General features: G+C 44.8%; 4 protein-coding genes across 6 annotated transcripts in view; 1 reads left to right on the top strand and 3 right to left on the bottom strand.

Annotated features, from left to right (window-relative positions):
* The first annotated feature begins 382 nt into the window (after positions 1-382).
* On the top strand, positions 383-1,459 carry B3GNT4 (UDP-GlcNAc:betaGal beta-1,3-N-acetylglucosaminyltransferase 4). The gene is given in 1 exon segment (XM_060119642.1): positions 383-1,459. A coding segment is annotated over 1 exon segment (1,074 nt). The 5' UTR covers positions 383-385.
* A 297-nt stretch (positions 1,460-1,756) lies between these two features.
* Positions 1,757-17,770, bottom strand: DIABLO (diablo IAP-binding mitochondrial protein). 2 transcript variants are annotated; one of them, XM_060118790.1, is made up of 6 exons: positions 17,680-17,770; positions 16,703-16,829; positions 13,322-13,453; positions 11,448-11,558; positions 11,166-11,262; positions 1,757-2,614 (listed from the first exon to the last, which is right to left on the bottom strand). In XM_060118790.1, the coding sequence occupies exons 1-6, from the start codon at positions 17,727-17,729 to the stop codon at positions 2,418-2,420; spliced, it is 714 nt and encodes a 237-aa protein (XP_059974773.1). In that variant the 5' UTR covers positions 17,730-17,770; the 3' UTR covers positions 1,757-2,417. The 2 variants fall into 2 exon arrangements, with proteins under 2 accessions (XP_059974773.1, XP_059974774.1); XM_060118791.1 differs by having other exon boundaries at positions 11,448-11,492.
* A 400-nt stretch (positions 17,771-18,170) lies between these two features.
* Positions 18,171-18,305, bottom strand: LOC132502911 (uncharacterized). The gene has a single exon (XM_060119184.1). It carries the CDS (start codon positions 18,303-18,305, stop codon positions 18,171-18,173), a length of 135 nt encoding a protein of 44 aa, XP_059975167.1.
* Positions 18,306-20,073: 1,768 nt separating this feature from the next.
* The window catches only part of VPS33A (VPS33A core subunit of CORVET and HOPS complexes), a 34,562-nt gene continuing 27,614 nt past the window's right edge, over positions 20,074-27,021 (bottom strand). Inside the window, exons 11-13 of one of the 2 annotated variants that reach the window (XM_060119324.1) lie at positions 26,119-26,256; positions 23,693-23,861; positions 20,074-23,312 (exon numbers count right to left, since the gene is read on the bottom strand). In XM_060119324.1, coding sequence (XP_059975307.1) covers positions 23,131-23,312; positions 23,693-23,861; positions 26,119-26,256 — 489 coding nt within the window. In that variant the 3' untranslated portion in view covers positions 20,074-23,130. Of the gene's footprint in view, positions 23,313-23,692; positions 23,889-26,118; positions 26,257-27,021 lie in introns of those variants that run through there. The other variant, XM_060119325.1, reaches the window with a different exon arrangement.

Below are 27,021 nucleotides of genomic sequence, written 5' to 3'. Positions count from 1 at the left end.
GGGCCTGCCGCCGCTCTAGACTTTTTTTTTTTGGAAGTAAGCGGTGCCATTTTCACTAAAGCTCATTAGGTACTTGAGCTTCGTGGGAAATGCTGAAAACACTTGTGGTGCGCCTCAGTTTTAAAGTGGCTGCAAGTCCTTTTGGAGAAAAAGTTGACCCAAGAGTCCCCTAATGACAGCAGAAGGGAAGCGAGGGCTGGCATAGCAGGTGTGTTTGGTCTGTCCTGTGGGAGAGGGACTCTGGAAAGAGCCGGAGGACACGCTGAAGGAGATAAAGAAAAGGACCTAGCTGCTGGGCCGTGGGTTGCCCTTGGGACCGGGGAGGTGGAGGACGGGCAGGGCCGGGCTCGGTCCGCTCACGGGCTCTCTCCTTGCAGGCCCTGCCATGTTCCGCAGGGTAGGCTGGCTGGTCCTGTACAGCCTTGCTGTGATGCTGCTCAGCTGCCTGTTCTTCCTGAAGAAGGAGGCCCACCCAGCGGGGGGCCCCATGGCCCGACAGCCCTTCTGGGCTCCCCCAGGGCCCCGGCGCAGCCAGTGTCCACCCAACCACACGGTGGCTAACGCCTCCCTGTTCCTGCCTAACCGTCACCGCCTCTTCTTGACCTATCGCCACTGCCGCAACTTCTCCATCTTGCTGGAGCCTTCGGGCTGTGCCGAGGACACCTTTCTGCTCCTGGCCATCAAGTCACAGCCTGGCCATGTGGAGCGGCGTGCGGCCATCCGCAGCACGTGGGGCCGGGCAGGAAGCTGGGCTAAGGGGCGGCAGCTGAAGCTGGTGTTCCTCCTGGGGGTGGCAGGATCTGCGCCCCCAGCCCAGCTGCTGGCCTACGAGAGTCGGGAGTTTGATGATATCCTACAGTGGGACTTTGCTGAGGACTTTTTCAACCTGACGCTCAAGGAGCTGCACTTGCAGCGCTGGGTGGCAGCTGTCTGTCCCCAGGCCCATTTCATGCTAAAGGGAGATGACGACGTCTTTGTCCATGTCCCCAATGTGCTGGAGTTCCTGGATGGCTGGGACCCAGCCCAGGACCTACTGGTGGGAGATGTCATCCGCCAGGCCCTGCCCAACAGGAACACCAAGGTCAAATATTTCATCCCACCCTCCATGTATAGGGCCCACCACTACCCACCCTATGCTGGGGGTGGAGGGTATGTCATGTCCAGAGCCACTGTGCAGCACCTCCAAGCGGCTGTGGAAGAGGCTGAACTGTTCCCCATTGATGACGTCTTTGTGGGGATGTGCCTGAAAAAGCTGGGGGTGAGCCCCATGCACCATGCTGGCTTCAAGACGTTTGGAATACGGCGGCCCCTGGACCCTCGGGACCCCTGCCTGTACAGAGGGCTCCTCCTGGTCCACCGCCTCAGCCCCCTGGAGATGTGGACCATGTGGGCACTGGTAACAGATGAGGGGCTCAAGTGTGCAGCTGCCCCCTTGTCCCAGCTTTGAGGGGTGGCCTGAGCGAGCAGACTGTGAGTTTTGCAAAATCACAAGAAATCGAAAACCCTGGAACCCGGCCCTTGATGGGCTACGAGAAATGCTGACTTTGTTTCTGTAACCCCCTCCCAGACCTTGCTAATGCTGATTAAAACACTGAAACCCGGCTAACTTGTACCCGTATGTGTTAAATGGGCAAATGCTGCCACCACTCCAGGGGGGACTCCTGGAGCCCCTCGGGGCTCTTCCAGTCTGGAGGGGGTGGTGAAGGAGGGAGGCTGCCTAGGGCTCCAAAAGACACACACAAACGTCTTTTTTAAATGCAAAAAAAAAAATTATTCTCCTTTAGATACAACAGAGAAACTCCAAGGAAAGAAGGAAACGAGAAGTGTGTTGGAGTAAGTCCTGTTAAGAGCACCAGGTAAACACTGCATCCAGTCCCTGGGCTTTTGGGCTTTTGGCTCCTTGGCCCGAGCTGTCCTTACAGGGCAATGGGGCCAGGTCACAGAAGGCATTAGAAACACTTACCAAAAAGAAATCTTACAAACACACAGGCTCCCCTTTCCCCAAAAAACTCACATCCCTATGGAGGGAGCAAATACTAAACCATATCTGAAAATGTAGATGGGGAACTGAGGTTTAACAGCTACTAAACTTGTGGACCTGAGAAGGCCCCTTCTCTCTGGCCAGGTTGGTGAGATGCTCTGGGTGGGAGGTAAAAAGATCAATGGATGAGAGGGCAGCTGTGCTGAGCAGGGTGAAATATTAACAGGCTGCAGGGCTAAGAACCAGGTCCAGTAGAAGCCTGAGACCGTGGAGATAGGGGTCAGGCACTCACAGCTCACAATGATCTCTGGTCTGATGGGCCAGGGCAGGACCTGCCTGCCATGCCTCTCTGTGCAGAGAAAGCTGTGCTGACCCGGGGCTGGATGGTGTCTGCCCTTGCTTTCCCCAGGCCAAGTGGGCAGACGCGGGCAGCAGCTCAATCCTCACGCAGGTAGGCCTCCTGCTCTGGCTCAGCCCTCTCGTCCCCTTCCTCCTGTGTTTTCTGTCGGAGTTCTTCTGTCTGTGCTTCTGCCAACTTGGTTTCTGCTTTCCGGGAAAGCTGGTGCACCTCCTGCACCTGCGATCTCACCAGCTGGATATGACTCCTGGCGGTTACAGAGGCCTGGTCCGCTCCTGCCAAAAGATGGGCCACTTATGCTGAGTGGATGCAAGGAAAGCCTGGGGGCTCCGTGGTTGTCATCTGAGCCTTTCTTGGGGCCACTTCCCCTGCCCTCCCTGCAAAGCAGAGAACCCTCTACCCTCCACATCCAGGTCTGCATTTTACTCCTTGTTGTCAAAACCCTGGCATTTTCCTCCAGCTATCAGCAGCCATCATTGTTATAATTATCAAATGCAGTTCCCACAATCATCTTTATAGCTACTCAGCTCTTAGTACAGATGTTTTAAGATTTTAATTTTCTTAACTGCACAAGTAATACATTTCTTTTTGACAAATGAAGAGATCACTAATAAAATTGTCAAATATCTTTCCTCACCCTACCCAATCTTCAGAGATAACATCTTTTAGAAGTTTAAAGGGCACCTTCCTCATCCTTTAAAACGTTACTATAAAGTAACATTTCATCTGTTTACTAGATGGGCTGCTGTCCAATTCATGAACTGTTGAATAAAGCCAATTAGTTCGTTTTTAAAAAGTTACTACATTCATATGGAATACATAGAAAAAATTTTTATGACTATAAATCTACAAAATGGCACAAACAGTATTTATTGAACATATTTTGCAATTTTGTTTTTGAGCGCTATCATTTTACCTGCTGCTAGTGTATTTCATAGTATAGATATCCATATTTATTAATTCATCTACAGAACATTCAAGCAGTTCTTTTATATGTTACTGCATTAATGAGAACCTTTAGTACAATGTAGAAAGATAGTGGAGGATAGCAGGTATCCTTTTATTTCTGACGTTGATGGAAATGCTTCTCACATTTCACTATGAAATAGGATTATTTAACCATCATGTTAAGAACGTTCTCTGTATAATTGTACTGATTTAAATCGGAAATGGGCACTACATTTTACTGAAGGCTTCTGGGGCATACACTGATATGATTACACAAGTGGCTTTTCTCCTATGATCTACTGTAGATAATCTCAAGTAGTGAATTAAATGTTGATAGGGTTTTTTTTGCTATATGTAGATTTTTAAAAATTTTATTTTTATTGAAATGTAGTTGATATACAATGTTGTGTTCGTTACTACTGCACAGGAAAGTGGTTCAGTTACACATATATATGCATTCTTTTTTTTTTAATAATCTTTTCCATTATGGTTTATCATAAGATACTGAATAGAGTTCCCTGTGCTCTACAGTAGGACCTTGTTGTTTATCCATCCTATATATAAAAGCTTACATCTGCTAACCCCAGCCTCCCACTCCATCCCTCCCCTAATGCCCTTGGCAACCACCAGTCTGTTCTCTCTGTCCCTGATTTTGTTTGTTTCATAGATAAGTTCATTTGTGTCATATTTTGGATTCCACATATAAGTGATATCATATGGTATTTGTCTTTCTCTTTCTGACTTACTTCACTTAGTATGATAATCTCTAGTTGCATCCGTGTTGCTGCAAATGGCATTATTTTGTTCTTTTTTATGGCTGAGTAGTATTCTATTGTATATATGTACATCTTCTTTAACCATTCATCTGTCAATGGAGATTTAAGTTGTTTCCATGTCTTGGCTATTGTGAATAGTGCTGCTGTGAACATAGGGGTGCATGTATTTTTTGAATTATAGTTTTGTCCAGATACATGCCCAGGAGTGGGATTGCTGGATCATATGGCAACTCTATTTTTAGTTTTCTGAGGAACCTCCATACAGTTTTCCACAGTGGCTGCACCAACTTACCTTCCCACCAACAGTGTAGGAGGGTTCCCTTTTCTCCACACCCTCTCTGGCATTTGTTATTTGTAGACTTTTTAATGATGGCCATTCTGACTGGTGTGGGGTGGTACCTTATTGTAGTTTTGATTTACATTTCTCTAATAATTAGCGATGTTGAGCATCTTCTCATGTGTCTATTGGCCATATGTGTTTCTTCTTTGGAGAAATGTCTACTTAAGTCTTCTGCCCATTTTTCGATTGGGTTGTTTGCTTTTTTGTCGTTGAGTTGTAGGAGCTGTTTATATATTTTGGAAATTAAGCCCTTGTTAGTCACATTGTTTGCAAATATTTTCTACCACTGTGTAGGCTGTCTTTTTGTTTTGTTTATGGTTTCCTTTGCTGTGCAAAAGCTTTTAAGTTCAAGTCCCATTTGTTTACTTTTGTTTTTATTTCCATTGCCTTGGGAGACTGACCTAAGAAAACATTGCTATGATTTATGTCAGAGAATGTTTTGTCTATGTTGATAGGTTTTTTTAATGTTGAATTATCATTTTATTTTGAAGATAAATGGTTATATTTGATTTATATCTATATTCATAAGTGATACTGAACTATAGTTTTTTTGTTCTGGTGCTGGGCAAGTCCAGTTTGGGATCAGGCCTATGCTGGCTTTAGACAATTATAATAGTTGGGAGGCTTGTCATCATTTTTTGGTACACTTTCTGTAACACAGGAATTATGTTTCTTGAAGATTTGATAAAACTCTCCCACAAAACTGCCTGAGCTTAGTGTCTATGTTGGGGGAACAGATTCTTTGTGAATACTATTTCAACTTTTGTGGTTACTGATCTTGGATTCTTTACTTCTTGGGCCACCTTAGGATTTACATAAAGATCATAATATTCTCGTATGATTTAAAACCCCTCCATATCTATAATAGCTCCTTCTGATGTTACTTTTGCTCTCTAAAAAGTTATACTTGCCAAACCTAATTTTTAAATTCTTTTCAAGGAACCAGTTTGCCTTTCTGACTATTTATTTTTGGCAGTATTGTGTCCTCGTTGCTGCACACAGGCTTTCTCTAGTTGCGGCGAGCAGGGGCTACTCTTCATTGTGGTGCGTGGGCTTCTCATTGCAGTGGCTTCTCTTGTTGCGGAGCACAGGCTCTAGGCGTGCGGGCTTCAGTAGCTGTGGCACGCAGGCTCAGCAGTTGTGGCTTGCGGGCTCTAGAGCTCAGGCTCAGTAGTTGTGGCACACGGGCTTAGCTGCTCCACGGCATGTGGCATCTTCTCAGACCAGGGCTAGAACCCGTGTCCCCTGCATTGGCAGGTGGATTCTTAACCACTGCACCACCAGGGAAGTCCCTATTTCTTTTCAGTCTTTTTATACCTTTTCTTTCTTTTATTCTACATTGTCTGAATTTATTTTGCTTTCTCTAACTTACTGGGTTAAAAGTTTAATTAATTTATTTTCAGTTCTTCTTAGTACAGTGAACATTACCTGTCACTTATGGCTGCTGTTCTTTTTATTTATGACATGTGCCTTTAAATAAGGGTCAATTTCTATTTAAGAGCTACTTGTATACAACTCTCTGGGTCTGCTATATACAAGACTTATGACAGTTCTAAATACATTTAAATTTCCATTTTTCCTTATTGAGGTATAGTTGATTTACGATAGTATATAAGTTTTAGGTGTACAACATAGTTATTCACAATTTTAAAGGTTCTAATCCATTTATAGTTACTATAAAATACTGGCTATGTTTTCTGTGCTGTTCAGTATATCCTTGCAGCTTATTTATTTTATACATAGTAGTTTATACCTCTTCATCCTCTCCCCACTGGTAACCACTAGTTTGTTCTCTGTATCTGTGAGTCTGTTTTGTTATATTCACTAGTTTTATTTTTTAGATTCCACATATAAGTGATATTATACAGTATTTGTCTTTGTGTCTGACTTATTTTACTAAGACTAAACCTTGCAAGTCCATCCATGTTGTTGCAAATTGCAAAACTTCATTCTTTTATGGCTGAGTAATATTCCACTGTATATATACACCACATCTTTATCCATTCATCTGTTGATGGACACTTAGGTTGCTTCCAAATCTTGGCTATTGTAAATAATGCTGCTATGAACATTGGGGTGCATATATCTTTTTGAATTCACAGTTTCATTTTCTTCAGATATACACCCAGGAGTGGAAAGGAATTGCTGGATCATATGGTGGTTCTATTTTTTTTTCTTTTTTTCTTTTTCCTCTTTTTTTTTTTTTTTGCTGTGCTGCTTGGCTTGTAGGGATCTTAGTTCCCCAACCAGGGACTGAACCCATGCCCTTGGCAATGAAAATGCAGAGTCCTAAACACTGGACCACCAGGGAATTCCCACTATTTTCAGTTTGTTTATTTTTACCATTGTCTTTTTAAAAAAATGTTTATTGGAGTATAGTTGATTTGTTAGTTTTAGGTGTACAGTAAGGTGAATCAGTTATACATACACATATATCCACTCTTTTTTAGATTCTTTTCCCATATAGGTCATTACAGAGTATTGAGTTCCCTGTGCTATACAGTAGGTCCTTATTAGTTATCTATTTTATACATAGTAGTGTATATATGTCAATCCCAATCTCTCAATTTATCCCTCCCCCGAACCTTCCCCCCCCCCGGTAACCATAAGTTTGTTTTCTACATCTGTGACTCTATTTCTGTTTTGTAAATAAGTTCATCTGTATCATTTTTTTTGGTTCCACATATAAGCGATAATCATATGATATTTGTCTTTCTCTGACTTAATTCACTCAGTATGACTATCTCTAGGTCCACCCATGTTGCTGCAAATGGCATTATTTTGTTCTTTTTTATGGCTGAGTAATATTCCATTGTATGTATGTACATCTTCTCTATCCACTCTTCTGTAGATGGACATTTAGGTTCCTTCCACATCTTGGCTACTGTAAACAGTGCTGCAGTGAACACTGGGGTGCATGTTATCTTTTCAAATTACGGTTTTCTCTGGATATATGCCCAGGAGCGGGATTGCTGGATCATATGGTAGTTCTATTTGCAGTTTTTTAAGGAAACTCCATACTGTTCTCCACAATGGTTGTACCAAGTTACATTCCCACCAACAGTGTAGGAGGGTTCCCTTTTCTCTATAACCTCTCCAGCATTTATTGTTTGTGGATTTTTTGATGATGGCCATTCTGACTGGTGTGAGGTGACACCTCATTGCATTTTTGATTTGCATTTCTCTAATTAGTGATACTGACATCTTCTAACGTGCTTCTTGGCCATTTGTATGTCTTCTTTGGCAAAATGTTTATTTCGATCTTCTGCCCATATTCTGATTGGGTTGTTTGTTTTTCTGTTACTGGGTTGCATGAACTGTTTGTATATTTTGGAGATTAATCCCTTGTTGGGCACTTCGTTTGCAAATATTTTCTCCCATCCTATAGGTTGTCTTTTTGTTTTGTTTATGGTTTCCTTTGCTGTGCAAAAGCTTTTAAGTTTAATTAGGTTCCATTTGTTTATTTTTGTTTTCATTACTCTAGGAGGTGGATCAAAAAAGATATTGCTGTGATTTATGTCAGTGTTCTGCCTATGTTTTCCTCTAAGAGTTTTATAGTATCTGGCCTTACACTTAGGTCTTTAATCCATTTTGAGTTTATTTCTGTGTATGGTGTTAGAGAGTGTTCTAATTTCATTCTTTCACATGTAGCTGTCCAGTTTTCCCAGCACCACTTATTGAAAAGAGACTTTTTGCCATTGTATATTCTTGCCTCCTTTGTCACAGATTAGTTGACCATAGGTGTGTGGGTTTATTTTGTTTTTTGAGTAACCTCCATACTGTTTATCACAGTGGCTGCACCATTTTACATAACCACCAACAGTGTACTAGGGTTCCCTTTTCTCCACATTCTCACCGACATTTGTGACTTATGATCTTTTTATGATAGCCATTCTGACAGGTGAGGTGATACCTCACTGTGGTTTTGATTTGCATTTCTCTGATGATTAGCGATGTTGAGCATCTTTTCATGCATCCACTGGCCATCTGTATGTTGTCTTTGGAAAACGTCTATTCAGATCTTCTTTCCATTCTTAAATCAGGGTTTTTGATATTGAGTAGTAAGAATTAAATTTCCATTTTGATCTTTGGTGAGGAAGGGGGGGTATCAAGTCATTTGCTGAGTCTTTGTCACTTGGCATAAAGATCAATTTCTGTACATGTTGTATACTATTTGAATTTGAAGAGAATTTTTTTTTGGCGGGGAGGGCAAAATTTTGTATTCAGTATATGTATTTGGTTAAGCTTTTAAAAACCATTCTGTTCCAACACTTACTAGTTTTGTTTTGGTCTTGACCTGTGAGCCCAAGATGTGTATCAAGCCCCATTTCTCCTTGTAAGTCTGTCAGTTTTTGCCGCATTAGGCACACGATTCATGACTGGTGTCCTGATGAACTGTTCTGTCCCTTTCAATGCTCTTTGTCTGGAATCCCCCTTCGGATTCGACATGGCTCTGCCACCTTTTTGGGGGTAGATTTCTTTTTGTTAGTAATGGTTTAGTTTATCTTAAAATTCTAAACCTGCCTATGCGTTTTTGTTTTAGATGTGCCTCTGTAAACGGTTTTAGCTAGAATTATTTTTTAATACATTCAGAAAGTATCATTTAATATGTAAATTTATTCTAATTAACAGGCTTTCCTTCTTTCTTTCTTTTTTTTTTTTTTTGTGGTATGCGGGCCTCTCACCGTTGTGGCCTCTCCCGTTGCAGAGCACAGGCTCTGGACGTGCAGGCTGAGCGACCATGGCTCACAGGCCTAGCTGCTCTGCGGCATGTGGGATCTTCCTGGACTGGGGCACGAACCTGTGTCCCCTGCATCGGCAGGCGGACTCTCAACCACTGCGCCACCAGGGAAGCCCAACAGGCTTTATTTCTTAAACCTTTCCTGCCTTAACTGAATTTTATCAACTTTTCCCTCCTCGCCCCCCCCCCCAATTCTTTTTGAAGTGTTTAACAGTGTCTAATGTTAAGCCATTGTCTCTCTTCTCAAGAAAGCTTAGCATGCTTTCACTTCTTCCCCAAACTGATTTGATTACTTAAAAATTTAACACTCAGGGGGCTTCCCTGGTGGCACAGTGGTTGAGAATCTGCCTGCCAATGCAGGGGACACAGTTCAGTCCCTGGCCCAAGAAGATCCCACATGCTGCAGAGCAACTAAGCCTGTGCGCCACAACTACTGAAGCCTGTGTGCCTAGAGCCCATGCTCCATGAGAGAAGCCACCGCAATGAGAAGCCTGTGCACTGCAACAAAGAGTAGCCCCCGCAACTAGAGAAAGCCCATGCACAGCAACGAAGACCCAACACAGCCCAAAATAAATTAATTTATTTAAAAAAAATGAACACTCAGAGCTTTTGACAAGTTTTACTAAATTTTCATTAGTTTTGTATCTCAGTTGCTTCTTTCTAAACTAATTTTTCTTTACACTGTTTTTCCAGAAGGCATAAGCAGTTGGTAAGCTGAGTCTTTATTTCTGAAAACATCTTTTATTCTCACATTTTAAAGATATTTGGATGGTTTTTTGTCACCTTGCATCTAGGGTTGCAGATAAGAAGATTAATGTCTGATTATACTTCCTTTGTAAGTTATTCTGTTTTTTTCTTATAGTTTTTAGGATTTTTCTTTGTATAGTTTTTGTTTTTTACCATATGAGGTATATTTTAAATTCTGTTCAGAACCTTTGTGAGCCCTTTCAATCAGTTTTGGGAAAATGTCTTTTTTCAGATAATGCTTATAATTTACTCTCCCTCTTTTCTCCTGCTAGATCTAAGCCTAGTGAGTGGTGAGGGCTGCCTGGGACTGTTCCTGCTGTAGAACCCTCAGCAAACCTCCCTGTTCACTGCACCTGGAAACCCTGCTCCCACCTTTGGTGTGCCACTACTAAAATGCTACTTTTACACTTCTGTTGTTTCGCTCTTCATTCCAATCCTGTTTTCAGAATCTCTTATTCCTCGGGCATTAGTTAACTAAGAAAGAATTTTTTGTTTTTCCTTTAAAAATCTTTTATGTCTTTAAGATTTGAGAAAACAAAACCACTTTAACAAACCAGTTTCCTAATAAGAATTTCTATGGTGACATAGTTTGGGCCCAACCAGGTAAGATGTCAAATGAGGGGTTCCCTCAAATACATTTAATTAGAAAACCATTCAGCTCAAGCCCACTGGATGGATAGTGATGGTTTAAAAACGCCTGGTGAATGAATAACTGCATTTTCTATATGCAGGCACCAAGGCACAGAGGATAAAGCCCTGGCTACCAGGGGAAAAGGCTTTAGAATTTGACCTACCTTGCTGAATCCCCATTTGGCTGCTTACTTACTGTGTACCACAGCATGCTGGGTGAATTACTTAACCCCCTCTGTCAGTTTCTTCATCTATAAAGTGGGAATGATGACAGTAACTCCTACTTTAAAGGAACTATGGGGGTTAAATGTCTATAAAATGTTTACCACAAAGCCTGAAATATAGATACTAGTTATTCATAAATTATCCAGGTTATTACAAAATAAAATGTTCAAAAACTATTTGGAAGCAATCAAAATTTCCGGCTGACAGTAGTTTTATCATTTCTCTTTTCTAGATATTAACTATCTAGCTTCTATGGGTCTGGTCTACAAGGGCATTAATTTTTCCTTTGTGCAGATGAAATATTGGTTAATATATTGGAAATGGGAACATTTTCCCACAAAGTTATAGCCACAATATCCCTCACTTTTCAGCTAGATGAAAACTCAAACAGCACCTCCAGAGTAAGAACTTTAACCTACCAGTTTGGTATGCAGCTTCTGCTGCCATCTCTGAAAGACTAACTGCAGTCATCCAGGTGGTTTCCAACTTCAAGTACTCTTGCTGTTTTGAAGTCATCTATAAATTAAACAAAGCACTTTAGACAACATGACTCTGCATTACGTCATTAAGCACATTTAAATGGACTATTCAGTAGTAGACTGAGAGAACAGCTACTGGTAAAACACCTTCATTCAATCATTTAGATAACCACAATGAGGTAGGAGCACTAATACAGAAACGCCAAGTAACTTTTTGCTCACCTCAACTCTGGCTCCTATGATCACCTGCCACACTTCGTCTTCCTCCTGTGAATTCATTTTCCCAAGTAAACTTGTGTATTGTCGGTACAGAGAAATTAAGGTATAAACAGCCTACAAATATAGAATAAATGAGTAAAATAAGTGAGGCATATTAGGGTTAGTGAGACTTACACCTCAAGGTGAAGTCCCATTGCAGCAAACTGGCTCTTCAGTCCTCATGCCTCACTGAACCTGCAGTATTGTATGAAGTAGAGGCATTATCCTAGGACATCAGTATCTCCACTTGTAAACTTCTGTGTTTTAAAAGCTTGTTAGCAATTTAGACATACAAAAAGAACATAACGCAGATGGAAAACTCAGAAAACTGGGAATAAAGTTGCTGGAAAATGAAGGTAAAGAAACATATAAATGAGACTTTTTAAAATGATTCTGATTATCCACATACTCTCTATTAGCTCAGATCAGTGGTTTTCAAACTGTCCTCACATAGAAGCCCCTGGTACCCCCAACTGAACCAGATCAGCATGGTCCCCCTGTCTTATATACCGGGCTGCTATATTTAAGATTTTTCTTTTAAAAAGGGTTCCTGAACAGTGAGGCTGACCACAGCCCCTTCCCAGAGGGCGAGTGTCCCACCTGCAGGGGCCCTACATTAAATAAGGATAAAGCAAAACTCTAATTCAAAAAGATACAAGCACCCCTATGTTCATAGCAGCACTATTTACAGTAGCCAAGATATGGAAGCAACCTATATGTCCACTGACAGATGAATGGATAAAGATGTGGTACATATATACAATGGAATATTACTCAGCTATAAAAAAGAATGGAACAGGAGCTTCCCTGGTGGCACAGTGGTTAAGAATCTGCCTGCCAACACAGGGGACACAGGTTCAAGCCCTGGTCTGAGAAGATTCCACATGCTGCGGAGCAACTAAGCCCATGTGCCGCAACTACTGAGTCTGCGCCCTAGAGCCCACGAGTCGCAACTACTGAAGCTCACACGCTTAGAGCCCGTGCTCTGCAACAAGAGAAGCCACCACAAGGAGAAGCCCACACACCGCAATGAAGAGTAGCCCCCGCTCGCCACAACTAGAGAAGCCCATGCACAGCAACAAAGGCCCAACTCAGCCAAAAATAAATAAATAAATAAAAATTTATTTTTAAAAAATGGATAATGTCATTTGCAGCAACATGGATGATCATACTAAGTGAAGTAACCCAGAAAAAGACAAATCATGTGATATCACTTGTATGTGGAATCTAAAATAATGCTACAAATGAACTTACAAAACAGAAACAGACTCGCAGATATAGAGAACAGACTTGTGGATGCCGAGGGGGAGGGAGGTGAGGGAAAGATGGACTGGGAGTTTGGGATTAGCAGGTGCAAACTATTATATGGAGAATGCATAAACAACAAGGTCCTACTATACAGCACAGGAAACTATATTCAATATCCTGTGATAAACCATAATGGAAAAGAATATGAAGAAGAATATATGTGTAACTGAATCACTTTGCTGTACAGCAGAAATTAACACAACATTGTAAATCAACTATACTTCAATAAAAATTTTTTTTTAATAAAATAAAATGAATAATAAAAAGGGTTCCTGGAGAAAGTCTAAAAACCAGTAATTTAGATCAGGACTCAACCAACTTTTTTTTGGAAAGGGCCAGAGAGTGGCCCTACAATCTCTGTTTGCAACTATTCAACTCACGAAAGCAGTCATAGACAATACACAAAAAAACCGAGCCTGACCGTGTACCAATCCAACTACAAACGCAGGCATCAGATCCAATTTGATCTGTGAGCCACAGTTTGCTAACCACTGACTTAGATGACCAAGACTTAACAAGAGGACACTTACCTTAGTATATTCAGTGATTGCTTCAATCAATGCATATGTGGTCTGAGAGAGAAAGGTAGAGGTGCTATCTGTTACCAAAGACACAGCCCTCCTCATTAACGCGTCATTACTAAGAGGATGAGGCTCCGGTTTCTGAAACACACAAACATTTTTAGTCAATTTTGAACCTAAAGCTCGAGCTGAGATCATAGACAGCCAAGTGAAAAATGTAATTCTCACACTGCAACTGCACTGTGATGCTTCTGTGTTAACTTTTTCTTTTTAAGCTTTATTTTCGCTATTTAAGACAACATATGAAAATAATTCTAGAATATGCTTTCTACCTACTTTTGTTGCTTATTCTCTGCTCCAAAAAGCAAAGTATTTCTTTTCATCAAATAAAAGGCTAGTATTTATAATCAACAAATTTCATGAAGTTATGATTCATTCATTACCACAGTGCTAGATGCTTGGGATATAAAGATAAATTAGAAAATTAATGCAATCAAGTACCATGGGAGCTGTGGAAGAAGTCTGGAGGGGCACATGTAAGATAGCAATCACTTCTACGTTGAATGAGAATAACTTAGAAAAGGCTTCATAGAGTTGACAAGGATTAAGCTGAGTCTAAGGAAGTAAATGGTGGAGAGGGCAAATCTGCAGAATGAGCTGTACAGTCTTGATGTGGGGGAGAGGAGACGCTTCCCTCTGACCTCAGCTGTTGTTTAAAAAAAAAAAAAGGGCAGTATAACTATCTCACGAGTTAAGGGAATGTGGTGGCCAACTTGATTAAATATTGGCAACTATGATGACAAGTCATCCCTAACTTTCCCTTTTTCTCCCATAGCAGAGGATTTATTGTATCAGAACTAACAATCCCTCTATCGTCTGTTGTCTTTTTGCTATTTAAAGTATAAGCACACTGAATCACTACCTGTTGAAAGTAGCAATCAAGAAATATCTCTGATACATGAACAAATCATGAATTTTATCATATTTATATTTCATTCAATCAACTAAGTAAGTATTCATTATGTACCTAGCACTGAGGGGCTAGAAAGGAAAGAATGATATCGTCTCTGCTCGTGAGAAGCTAACTTTGACCTGTTCTGATAATCTGTGTCTTCATAATGCTCTCCATTTTACAAGGCATGTGTACTTGTTCCTCACAACAGTCTAGGTATTAGCACTTCTCTTTTAATGAGGACACGGAAGCTCAGAATAGTTATGTAACTCTCCTCAAAAGTACACACGTAGACCTCAAACCAAATCTTCTCACTCCCAAGTTTCCATTATGCTCTGCTGACTCAGGGGAGTCAAATAGATTATCATCAAATATCAAAATAGACAATATAAGTGGTCAGAGAGGGAAATCATTGTTGGCCAGGAACTAGGAAAGCCTTTAAAAAGAGGTGGGAGCTTCCCTGGTGGCACAGTGGTTGAGAGTCCGCCTGCCAACGCAGGGGACATGGGTTTGTGCCCCGGTCCGGGAAGATCCCACATGCCGCAGAGCGGCTGGGCCCGTGAGCCATGGCCGCTGGGCCTGCGCGTCCGGAGCCTGTGCTCCACAGCGGGAGAGGCCACAGCGGTGAGAGGCCCGCGTACCGCAAAACAAAACAAAACAACAAAACAAAAAAAAGAGGTGGGATTTGGGTCTCAAGACAACTAGGATTAGCATGGACATGCGTCCTGGGTTAGAAGAAACGATGAGGAAAAGAATACATATGATGTATGCAGGGGATGTCGGGAATCTAGCCTGGTTGGAGTGGATGGCACAAGGGAGATGAGACTGGCTAGGGCACTGGAGTGCGAGGAGAGTTTGCTGGATTTTAGCTCTGTAACACATTACGGGGAGCCACTGCAGGCTCTGAAGAACGAAAGTGGCACTGCTGTTCCTACAGGAGAATGACTAGAGGCTCCTGTCAACCAGAGGCTCCTGGCATGTGGCCTAGAACTGAGGTAACTAGGGCTTAAGAATAGTATACGAACTAGAAAGGACAAACACAGGGGGCTTCTCTGGTGGCAGAGTGGTTAAGACTCCGTGCTCCCAATGCAGTGGGCCTGGGTTCTTTCTCTGGTCAGGGAACTAGATTCCACATGTGTGCTGCAACTAATAGTGCATGTGCTGCAACTAAGGAGCCGGGGAGCCACAACTAAGACCCAGCGCAACCAAACAAATAAATAGGTAAACATTAAAAAAAATAAAAAGGACAAACACACACAAAATCTTTTGGAGGAAGAAAGGCTGTCCTAACAATGACTGAAAATGGCTTGGTGTCCAAGTAAGGATTTTAGGGTTAAAGGGTCATTAGTACACAGAGATGAGGGCTGAAGTGAGGCACAAAAAGGGAAAGGCTCACGAGTGAGCCTCAGAAGATGCTGAAAATACTTGTGATAGATGGAATTAATCTTGTTGCTGTGATAAACACACACTTAAGTATCAGGAATGTTTTGCCAAAATGGGGTTTGCCGATTTCTTATTTAGCTCTTCCTGATAAAGCATATAACCAACGGTTTTTTAATAAGGTACCACTTTCATATCACTGTCTACTTGACAACTCCACCTAGATGTCATTTCCAAAACTGAACTCTTGGTTTCTTCCTCCCCAAGCCCATTCCTTTCCATCCCAGTATATGGCAACAGCATTCTCTCCGTTGCTTAGGCCTTTTAAAAGTACTGGAAGCGAAGTTATATACTTCACACCTAACCCACTGGCAACTCCTGCTGATGGCATTCAGCCCGCTCCCCCCACCCAAGCCAAGCCCGCGATCATCTCATGCCTGGACCCCTGCTGGTCTTTTTAGTTCCACACAGCCACCTTTAAAAACTTACGTCAGATCATAATAATCTTATGTTACAATCCTCTGTGGCTTCTTTTCCATAATAAAATCCAAAGCTCTACAATGGCCCACAAAGTACAAAAGTCAAAGCACATTCTGGTCCTGAGCTAACTCTGTGAGCTGAGCTCATCTATTTCTCTCTCTCTCTCCCCCTTTCATTCCACTTTCTCCTCTTCCTTCTCTCCAGAATGTAAGCTTTATGAAAGCAGAAACTTCGTTTGATTTGCTCGTACGGTCTCAGTGTGTATGGCACATAAAAGTTGCCCAATAAATTTTTGTTGAATGAAAGACTATCTTGTTGACACTGTAATATGTTCTTTTCTTTCTTCCCTCTTTATACAATCTGACTAACTTGACACAGTGTTCCTACCAAATAATACTATTAAAATGGAAATATTACTATATTTGCTCAGCTCTGACAAGAAGATGCCGATACACTAGAAAGTGGGGAGGAGCGCGGGGTAAAACCATGAGAGCTTGTCAGATGCTTCACTGCCCACCTGGGATTTCAAGAGGACACAGTACACAAAGACAACACGGAGTGACAGGACAGTACTTCACCTGTGCAATAGGAACTGCACACAGGGTTACCCCAAATCCAGCAGCCACGGTTTTGTGCCATGGTCTTATCAATTCCGAGAAAGAGCGCTTCTCACAGTTAGCCACGACTGGCCCACACTGTTTGTACCTAGAAACAGAAGTCAAATTTAGTAAGGCACAACCACCAACCTGTAAACGCCTCTTCAATTTACTGTTATTTGCAGGGGCTGGAGACTCAAACTCGGGCCACGCTGGAACCCAAATGACGACGTAGGGTGGCCTTCCACACGACAGGGCTCTGTGCGGAGCTGGGGGGACTGGAAAGGCCCGGGCTAGAAGAAACCGCTACTTGGCTCCCCGCGCGGGAAGGCGGGCCGATGGTGCCGCAGTTTAAGAGTTACCAGGTGTGGACGTTTAAGAGGTGGTCTCAAAGCCTTTTAAAAACTCAGGCCAAAATAAAACGCTTCTGCAGGCAGGATTTACCGCTGGCTCTCTGGCCTAGGCTGCAAGTGCTCTGATGATCCCCTGGAGCCCGCAGGCGTCAAGAGGCCGAGGGAGCAGGGCCCGCGGGGAGACAGGCAAGTTCCTGGGGCTCCTCCGCCCTCACGGAAAACCTCCTCCGGGAACCCGCCGCCTGCCTGGGCCTCTCCCCCTACTCTCCCCAATGACGTCAATGGGCCAACGAGAGTCACTTCGCGGGCAGGCCGAGCGCCCCCCAAAAGACAGCCCGAGTGGGGGAACGCGCTTTCGGCAGGTGGGAAAACGGAAAAGCCGTCAGTGAGACACGAAGCCCGGGCTTGGCCGAGGGGGAGGGAGGCCTCTGGCCCGAGGCAGAGGCGGGACGTCCTCAGACCTCCGAGAGGGGCGGGACGCCGTGACCCTCTCGGCCGAGAAGGGAAGCGCGCGCCCGCAAGGCCGGGGCTGCGGCCCGGGCGCGGCGCTCTCAGCGTCCCCTCCCTCTGTCCGACCCTGACCTCCTACACGACCTCAAGCCTTACCTGAAGAAGAAGGCTACGCTCCGCGACAGCCAACTCCGTAGAGCCGCCATCCCGCGTCGAACGGACCTCACACGCACACGCCGGAAGTGACGCCACTTCGGAGCGGGGGGCGGGCACGCGGCCCCCAATTGAGAGGGCCTCTTCACATGACCACACCCCCCACCCGAGGGCGCAGCCGGGATTGGACAGACGGGGAGAGAGGGGGAGGGGCTGAGGGTAAAGGCTCTAACGGCCTGGCGGGACACCCGACTGCCGGAGCTTCCGCGTGGGGCGGGGCGGGCCGTGTGAGGACGCGGAGCGGGCGGAGCCAAGCCGGCAGTCGTGGAGGGTGGTTGGACTGAGGCCCTTCACCTCGGGAGAGTTCTCTCGTTAGCTGGCCGTGCGGGTCTGTCAGGACAGAAGTCCGAGGCGGAGCAGCGCTCTGCTGGGCAGGCTGCTGCTGGGGCGGGGTGGGGGGGCGGGAGGGGCGGGGAGCCGGGCCAGCGGCGCTGTCACTTCAGCACCAGGAAATAGGTGGTCCAGCCGGCCAGCAGCAGCGCCCCGATGAGCACCGTGTAGCTGAGGAGCACGAAGGCCAGCAGCTCCCGCAACAGCTGCAGCACGTGGATGGTGGTCGAGGCCGGCATCGCCCTGCGCGGGGGGCCCGAGGACCTGCGGGGCAGGGCACCCGGGAGACCCTGAGCACGCAAAGAGGACGGTTCTCTCCCCTTGACCAACCTCCGCTGGACCCTAAGCAAGCGCTGCTGAGCCAGGCACTGTTATAGGCAGCGTGGACACAGGGGACTAGACTAGGTCCCGGCCCTCTGAGTTAACATACTTTCCTAAGGCTAAGGAAGCCCAAAGTGCTGATTTTCTCCATTAACAACCACCTGGACACTGCACTGACACTACAGAATTCTTTTAAACCGAAAGTTCTCCTCATTCTTCGGCTCCCGATCTGGATCTGGGCTCAGAGAAGAGAAGCCTGGCGGTTCCCAGACCCCGCTGCTGCACTGGTCTTCATCCCCCGCCCTCTCCTCCCATCCACCTCCTTCATTTTTAATGTTGTGAGTGCTGCTAATGCGCTGGTGAAGTAAAGCTTTCTTTTGCCATCATTCAAGCTGCAGCCCCGGCTGTCAGCGCTCCTTGGGAGGGGAAGAGAAGAGCCTTTTGAGTAGGGGGAAAGCAGGAGCCCCTCACTGCAGCCCCTCTGCAATTCCTCTGGCCCCAAGGCTTACTAGTACACAAGAGTTTGAGGATCCCTGCTTTGTGGCCAGGCCTGCTTGCCCTTCTGGCCAGCCAGGATAGCAGGAGTGCCAAGAGGTGCGTAGCAATTTGATTCTGGGCTCATCTCCTTCCCCATCGTGCTCTTGGCATCTGCTCCAGCGCTCTATCTTCCACCACAGATGGAATCATATGGTAACAATCACAAACCAGTTCTTTACCTCCACTGCTGCCCTGCCCAGCAACGCCCCTCAGTGCCAGCCACCAGCTTCCCTTTCTCCCCACTTCACTCACTCCGGAAAGTTTCCACGACTCGTCCACCGCAGCACCTCCACGGTCCCTCTCTGGTCTGGTGTCCAAAGGTAGGCTTGCGTGCACTCCGGCGATGTCAGCAGAGCTGAGGGATTTTCAGGCAGCAGCTGCACTCACCAACTAGGTGTGGCCTGGAGACCATCACAGTCTTCACGTGGTCCCTGAGCTCTCACGGAGCTGCGCACAGGCGATCCCAGACCAGGCGGGGCGCTGGCAACCCTGCCCGCCCTCTGCCTATGTCACCACCACGGCCCACACAGCTCTGAACTTGCCTGCAAAGCTCCTGACTTAGATGGGCTGAGCAAGTGGTACACTAGGGGGGATTTCATGGCCCTCTTGTCTGGCTTTTCTAAACACTGCAGGTGGGATACAGTCCAAATCCTAACAAACTCCCACTGAGAGCAGTCCCATCCTACTCAAGTCTCAGACAAGAAGAACCACTGTACGTCCAACACTCATGACTGCCCAACTAAAGCAAAAGCTGTTGTCTTAAAACATATGCAAGTTCGAGCATTTGTGTGTGTGCGTGTGAGAACCAGCTCAGAGAACCAAGAGCTCCCAAGTGCTTGATTCTAATTCACAGAGTTTAGCAGGTTAGAGACTCATTATACAGTCACCTTCCCAATGTGCCCACTTCCAATTTCAACTCCTCCAAATGCCACGCAAAAAGAACCAGTCAGGATTTCAGCCAGTAAAGAACAGACCCTTTCCCAGATGTAACAATGAAGGGAAAAGAAAGCACAAACTTTATGCTGCTTCTGATTCTTCTGCTTTTTGTAGTAGTTTGTAGTAAGAATATGTTTTGACCTTTAAAAAAAAAGCAGGCAGTGTGGACATCAACCCTTTTATCAACATCATCATCCAGAAGCAAATGGCTCTTTAATTTGATCAGGATCTCTTATTATCAAATCATTGCCCCGCCACAGCTGGGCTGAAAACAGGAGCAGAATATTATCAAGCTGCGCAGGAAGCCAGTGAGTAGTAATTGCTCCCCCAGAGAACTGGTCATCTGGAGGGCTCTGTGTCCTGCCGAGTCACAGGAAAGAGAGTACAGCTGAGATTTATACCCTCATCCCACACCAAAGTAACAGATGAAAAAGGCGATTAAAATAGGTCTCATTCTGTTCCCCTTTAACTCTCACAACCTTCAAATGGATATCTCAAGTCAGTTATGTGTTCCAGCCTTTGCAGACTCTAGTCACCACCCAATCCGGGGGTATTTTACAGCAACGAGTAACTGGAGCTGAGAAACATTATGTAGCTTGAAGTTCATATGCATTCATTTAGAAAAGAATCTGAGAAATTTTACATTACTGCCTTTGATTGTTGGATGACAAAACGGCATCCTCTATTTTCTACAGTATGTCATCATTAAACCATATGATTGAATATAATACACCAGGCTCTAGAGTATAATTCAGTCTGTTCATAATTCATAGTCTATGTGATGTCTGTATTTCTGTGCCTTGCCATCTTTATTACAGCCCCTCTTCCTGGCTGCTTTAGATACTCAGTTCGTTCTGGTGTTTTGTTGTTGTTTTTTAAGAAGTATTTCTTCTTGAGTTCAACTCTGCTGAATACAAACACTTCCTCCTGGTGACAGGCCAGTCTTTAACATACAACTGAGAACAAGAGACAGACTCCATGTCGGATTAATCATAATCCACTTGCCGTGAGGGCAGAGCTACAGTGGACTATGGCATGGAGATGCTCCCTTCCCAGTTCTCTTCAAGAACTAAATGGGCTGTTTTTAATCCTCCTCCTTTTAACCATTAGTCTCTTGCTCCACAGTTAAACTACAGTTCAAATACTTACTTCTCTGTTGGCTAAAATTCAAAAGTGTACAGTATGACACAAAATAGTGTCTATGTAGACTTCTTTGTCTATGTAGACTTCTTTTTGGTGGGACTGCTGGTGTAGAACCGTCTACCCAACTAGACAAAAGTCCAGACATGATGTAAACAATCCACCCTCTCCAAGAATAAATGTACCATTCACATACCCTTTTTCTCAGTAAGGGCACACTCCTTTGAGACAAAGACTGCTTCAAGTATTAAATGAACTTACACAAAGGCGTATAATATATAATTATCCACCACTTTCTATTTGCATACAAATGAAGCAATTGATGTTTTGAAGTCTTCTGCTGAATGCATTTTTAGGAGCTGACCTAACTATGCTCGGAGCAAGCAAGTATAGAGCCACCAGTGAATGCAGACACACGAGACACAACCGAGTACCTGTTCACGGGACAAAACCCCAGCCAAGGAGACTTGACTGGACTTAAATTGAATCCCATGAGCCGAAAACACTTACAGACAAGGTGGATTTCATTCTCTAAAGCAGCTGAGACTCACAACCGCTGGGGCTGGAAGGTATAAACTAATCTCCCTGGGATAACAAGTAGCTGAAAAAGGATTCCTAAAACAGGAATCATATTAAGACCTTTCCAAATACTGAATGTCAAAGCCACGTTAAATCCTCGAGTACCCAATCTTTTAAATATTCCCTCTTCTACCCCTCATTCTTACATTAAGGAGATTTTTTTTAAAGTACAGAATTTCTCCTTCACTCATAACATGCAGTGTGCTAAGAGACTTCCACTAGCGAAAGAAAGTCAGGAAAACATGTACGGGTACTAATTAACAGTAGAAATGACACCTGGGGAAGGACACTGACTTTGGCCCCCAGCAAAGACGGGGATCAGCTAATTTGGCTGGAGACTCAGGCAAGGGCTGTGACACCGTCAATTTGGTCCCCTTCTTGGCCTTAACTCCTCCAGACGCTGGGATAGAGCAGGAGGGAGACTTCCAGCTTCTCCAGCAGCACCCAAGTTCCTCTGTCCTGCAGTCTAGCAGTCTCCCGTAGGAAGGCAGCAGCTGGACTCCAAGATCATTGACAAGCTGCGCCAGAGGGGGATGGAGTCACCGGACCACGGACTGAAAGGGGGCTGGGTGTTTTCTAGCAAAATAAATGCCAGAGGCCGAATAGGTGTGTCTGCAGACTGCTGGGGAAGCATGTGTGACACTTACCGGGGAGGGGGAGCTGCCGGATGCTGGAGAAGCCGAGCTGCCACTGCTCACAGTGGGACTGGCTGGATGGTGCGGCCCACGATGGGCAGGGGAGAGAACTGGAGGCATCTACCATTGAAACGTCTTAGAGTTAATAACACGTGCACTAAGAACGCGTCTTTGAATGGTTACACTCTCAGGAAGTGGCTCCCTAATTATTATGTTACTCAAAGTAAAAAGCCCTTGATAAGTATGGGACCCATACCGACTTAGCTCATCAGGCAGATCATAAACCTGTTCTGGGGAAAGCAGCTCTTCCAAACCTCTTGCTTTTTAGAAGCAGAGGAATCAAAAACAGAAGGAACACAACTTGCCTTAATGACCAGATAAGGTAGAGACTGGTGACACTGAATGTAATGTGCCATGTTCTGCAGGAAAAAGAAATCTCAACTCAGTGATAATACTAGCCCTAGGCCCCCACCACTCAGCCACTGCCCTAGGCATGATGCACCTTTAAGAAATTCAGCACTATTTATTAGGGGTCGGACCTTCCACTTTTATTTTCATTTTTTACCTGCTTGGTCCCTGCTTTCTTAAGAACTGGACCCATCTGTGTGGCTGTATAGATTATCCATCCCACCATCCTTAATATATTTCCAGAGGTCTCTAATGAAGATCCTGAGCTCAGAACATTAAAAGCTGTTATGTCTTTTACCCTGGCTGATTCTCTTCCATTCTTCTTTCTTTAAGAAATTAGGAACACAAAAGACAATCAGAAAGGAGAAAACAGCGTAATTTAAGGAGCTGACCCCAAAGTAAATTCTGTATCTCGTGTTATTCCTCCATGGGGTTGTACTTCCTTCCAGCAACTTCTTTAAAGGAGCAGTTTATTCTGCGGTTCACCGGTAAGTCTCCTTTGAACGCCCTAGAAAGGTTTTTCCATTAGCGACTCTATCCAGCTGGCCCCGTTTATTAGCTTAGTGGTGGCGATGACGTATTCTGTACCTCCATCTTCCAGCTGAGAAAGAAATCGCAGGGCAGCAATTTCAGCAAAGGTTACACCCCCGAGGAAAAATATCAGAGTGACTCGGTTTTCTCCCGGTTGACCTAAAATAAAAACATTTCAGAATGAAGAATTTATTATTGATGCTTCTCTCCCCACCTCTTAAAAAAATTACACCATTCCTAAGGAAAAAGAGTCATATATGTCTTGGTACAGACAATTCATTTGAAACTCAGGACCATGATTTTGATCTCAATGTTTTTTCTAACTTCTGAGATCCTCAGTTCAGAGGTTGAAAGCGGCTTCTCCTGAGGGAGTAGTGGGTTCTAGTGCTTACAATATAATTCACAACTAACAAAAGAGGTGTGTATATCGGACTCTGACTCCTAAGTACTTTACAATGTATTTTACAAAGCAATTGCATAATACGTGAAAAGCACACTAACACTACATAATCATCTGTGGATACGGGCCGTGGACTTACGTTTCTTTTGTAGCCCTGTGGGCAACGGCTGCCGTTCCTCAAAGTGGGGCCCTGGGAGGATGCGCAGAACTTCCTCAATACTGCGCCAGCCGGGCCGGGAAAGCAGCTGGGCCAGGCGCACGCTGAGAGGGGCATAACCACTGTACACATACGATATGTCCGTGGGATTCTGTTAAATAATTAAAGGAAAAAAGGCCTGCAGAGAGGGTGAGAGAGAGAGACGTATAGCTGCCTAACTGTGGCTTGTGGGGTAACCCAAAATTATTTGATTTGGCTTTGAAGGCAGAAACACAAACCCCCGAAATAGCCTGCTCCAATATTGAAATATCCTGCTGCAATATCAAAATATCCTGTTCCAGTCCACCCCTGCTGGGCTCTGCTCTTAGCAGCCAAAGGTTTACTTTTTTTTTTTTTTTTTTTTTTCGGTATGCGGGCCTCTCACTGTTGTGGCCTCCCCCGTTGCGGAGCACAGGCTCCGGACGCGCAGGCTCCGGACGCGCAGGCTCAGCGGCCATGGCTCACGGGCCCAGCCGCTCCGCGGCATATGGGATCCTCCCAGACCGGGGCACGAACCCGTATCCCCTGCATCGGCAGGCGGACTCTCAACCACTTGCGCCACCAGGGAGGCCCCAAAGGTTTACTTTTGACTCAAATCTTCAACAGCCACTCAAAGCATCTATAGGTACTGAAGATGAAAAATTGTTACTTGGTTTGGCAAGAAACTTCTTGGATGGTAAAGTGGAACTCCCTAGCCGAGAATATAACCCTTGAACACGGCAATTCCACTTTCAGGCACTTATCCCACAGAGGGGCTTGTACTCTAGAGGACAAAAGACCAAAGCACAAAGGTATTAACTGCAACACTGTGCGAACTAGCAAAGGACTGCAAACGACCTGAATTTCTATCAGTAGAAATCTGATAAATCATAAAATAAGATGTATCTGAAAAACCACTAGGTAGCAATTAATTTAAAAAATTATTTTATTTTAGGGGCTTCCCTGGTGGCGCAGTGGTTGAGAATCTGCCTGCCAATGCAGGGGACACGGGTTCGAGCCCTGGTCTGGGAGGATCCCACATGCCGCGGAGCAACTAGCCCTGTGAGCCACAATTACTGAGCCTACGCGTCTGGAGCCTGTGCTCCGCAACAAGAGAGGCCGTGATAGCGAGAGGCCCGCGTACCGCAATGAGGAGTGGCCCCCACTTGCCACAACTAGAGAAAGTCCTCGCACAGAAACGAAGAGCCAACACAGCCATAAACAAACAAACAAACAAACAAACAAATAAAAAGAGTTTGTTAAAAAAAATTATTTTATTTTATTCTTGGCCTTGGTGCTCAGCCTGAGGGATCTTAGTTCCCCGACCAGGGATCGAACCCAGGCTCCCTGCAGTGGAAGCTCAGAGTCCTAACCACTGGACCGCCAGGGAAGTCCCTATGTAGCAGTTGAAAAGAACTTAAAAGAATGAGGAGATCACAGAAGGCTCTTCAAGATACAGTGTTAAGTAGGGGTGGGGTGGGGAAAGTGGTCAGCGCCGTGAAGAGCTGAACTAATCTACAACTTACGTTGTACAACACAGGAATTAAGATTATCTATAGTCCCACTGGACAAAAACAATCCAATTTTGCTACTGAGGCAGGAGACTGTTTGTTAGCTTTTGCGGCAAGACGCAGCCTAATAAAGTCCCTTATGAAAAACCAAAAAATAAGAAAAATGAAACTTAGGAAGATTGGAGTAAACAATAAATATAAAGCAAAGCGCACCCTACTTTGGAGACCAGTGGTATAGCATATGCACCATTTACGTAAAACTGTTTGTCTGTACCTAGAATCTTTCTGGAAGGATAGACTACAAACTCGCCTCGTTACCGTGCTCGCCTCTGAGGGGAACCTGAGGCTGGATGTGGGAGAAGCCTTGCTTCCCACTGTTTGCTCTCCCTGTACTGGATCTTTGCTGGACCCTCCCACATTTCTCCTTGTTGCTCTGTGCCCCAGAAGCAGCCCCATGAGCTCTGTACCAGCTGGAAACTGGAGAGAAGATGGCAGCGTGAGTTGTTGCCCTGACTTCCCCTCTGTGGTGCTGCCAGAGGTTGGCTGTGTCCCTCGGCTTGTCAGACGGCCTGGTCACACAGTTCTTCTCTCCCGGTTCTGGAACAGCCCCCTTCCCCTGCCCTCAGGCCTCGGCTGGGGAAGGTTCCCCACTGCACTGCCTCTCCCCGGTCCACCCCGTCTTTGTGAAACTCCCTCAAACTACCCAGTGCAAGAGCACCCTCTGCTTCCTGCTGGGATCCACACGAATGCACGACTTTCTCCAAAACATTAGAAAACTGTCGTTAGAAAGCAAGGTGGATGCGAGATCAAGTAGCATGTGTCGTTGCAATAACCCGTTAACTGGGAGCTCAAATGAGCTGAAGAGCAGGAGCGTCTTACTTGCTCGTTTACATCATCCATCCAGAGGCGTAACGTTTTCCGGATGGTTGGGTAAGTGTTTCTGCCCCCCGTCTGTGGTTTCAGCAGGCCAGCCTTCTCTAGGTTGTGTAAGGTCAATATGTGTTCATAGCCGTACGTCTGCAAGAGAAGTCGAATCAGGAAAACGGTTTCTGCGACTTTCAAAAAAGAGCACTTCCACGCACACATGGCCAGTAGGCACGTGAAAAGCTGCTCAACATCACTAATTATTAGAGAAATGCAAGTCAAAGCCACAACGAGGTACCACCTCACACTGGTCAGAATGGCCATCATTAAAAAGTCTACAAATAACAAATGCTGGAGAAGGTGTGGAGAAAAGGGAACCCTCCTACACGGTTGGTGGGAATGTAAGTTGGTGCAGCCACTATGGAAATCTGTATGGAGGCTCCTCAGAAAACTAAAAATAGAGTTGCCATATGATCCAACAATCCCACTTCTGGGCATATATCCAGACAAAACTATAATTCAAAAAATACATGCATCCCTATGTTCACAGCAGCACTATTTACAATAGCTAAAACATGAAAACAACCTAAATGTCCATCGACAGATGAAAGGATAAAGAAGATGTGGTACATATATACAATGGAATATTACTCAGCCATAAAAAAGAATGAAATAATGCCATTTACAGCTACATGGATGCAACTAGAGATTATCAAACTAAGTGAAATAAGTCAGAAAGAGAAAGACAAATACCATGTGATATCACATACATGTGGAATCTAAAATATGGCACAGATGAACCCATCTACAAAACAGAAACAGAGTCACAGACATAGAGAACAGACTTGTGGTTGCCAAGGGGAAGGGGGGTGAGGAGGGAAGGACTGGAAGTTTGAGGTTAGTAGATGTAAACAATTA

Source organism: Mesoplodon densirostris, chromosome 15, assembly GCF_025265405.1.
Source record: "Mesoplodon densirostris isolate mMesDen1 chromosome 15, mMesDen1 primary haplotype, whole genome shotgun sequence".
Lineage (NCBI taxonomy): Eukaryota > Metazoa > Chordata > Mammalia > Artiodactyla > Ziphiidae > Mesoplodon > Mesoplodon densirostris.
This window is presented reverse-complemented; position numbering and strand designations above follow the sequence as displayed.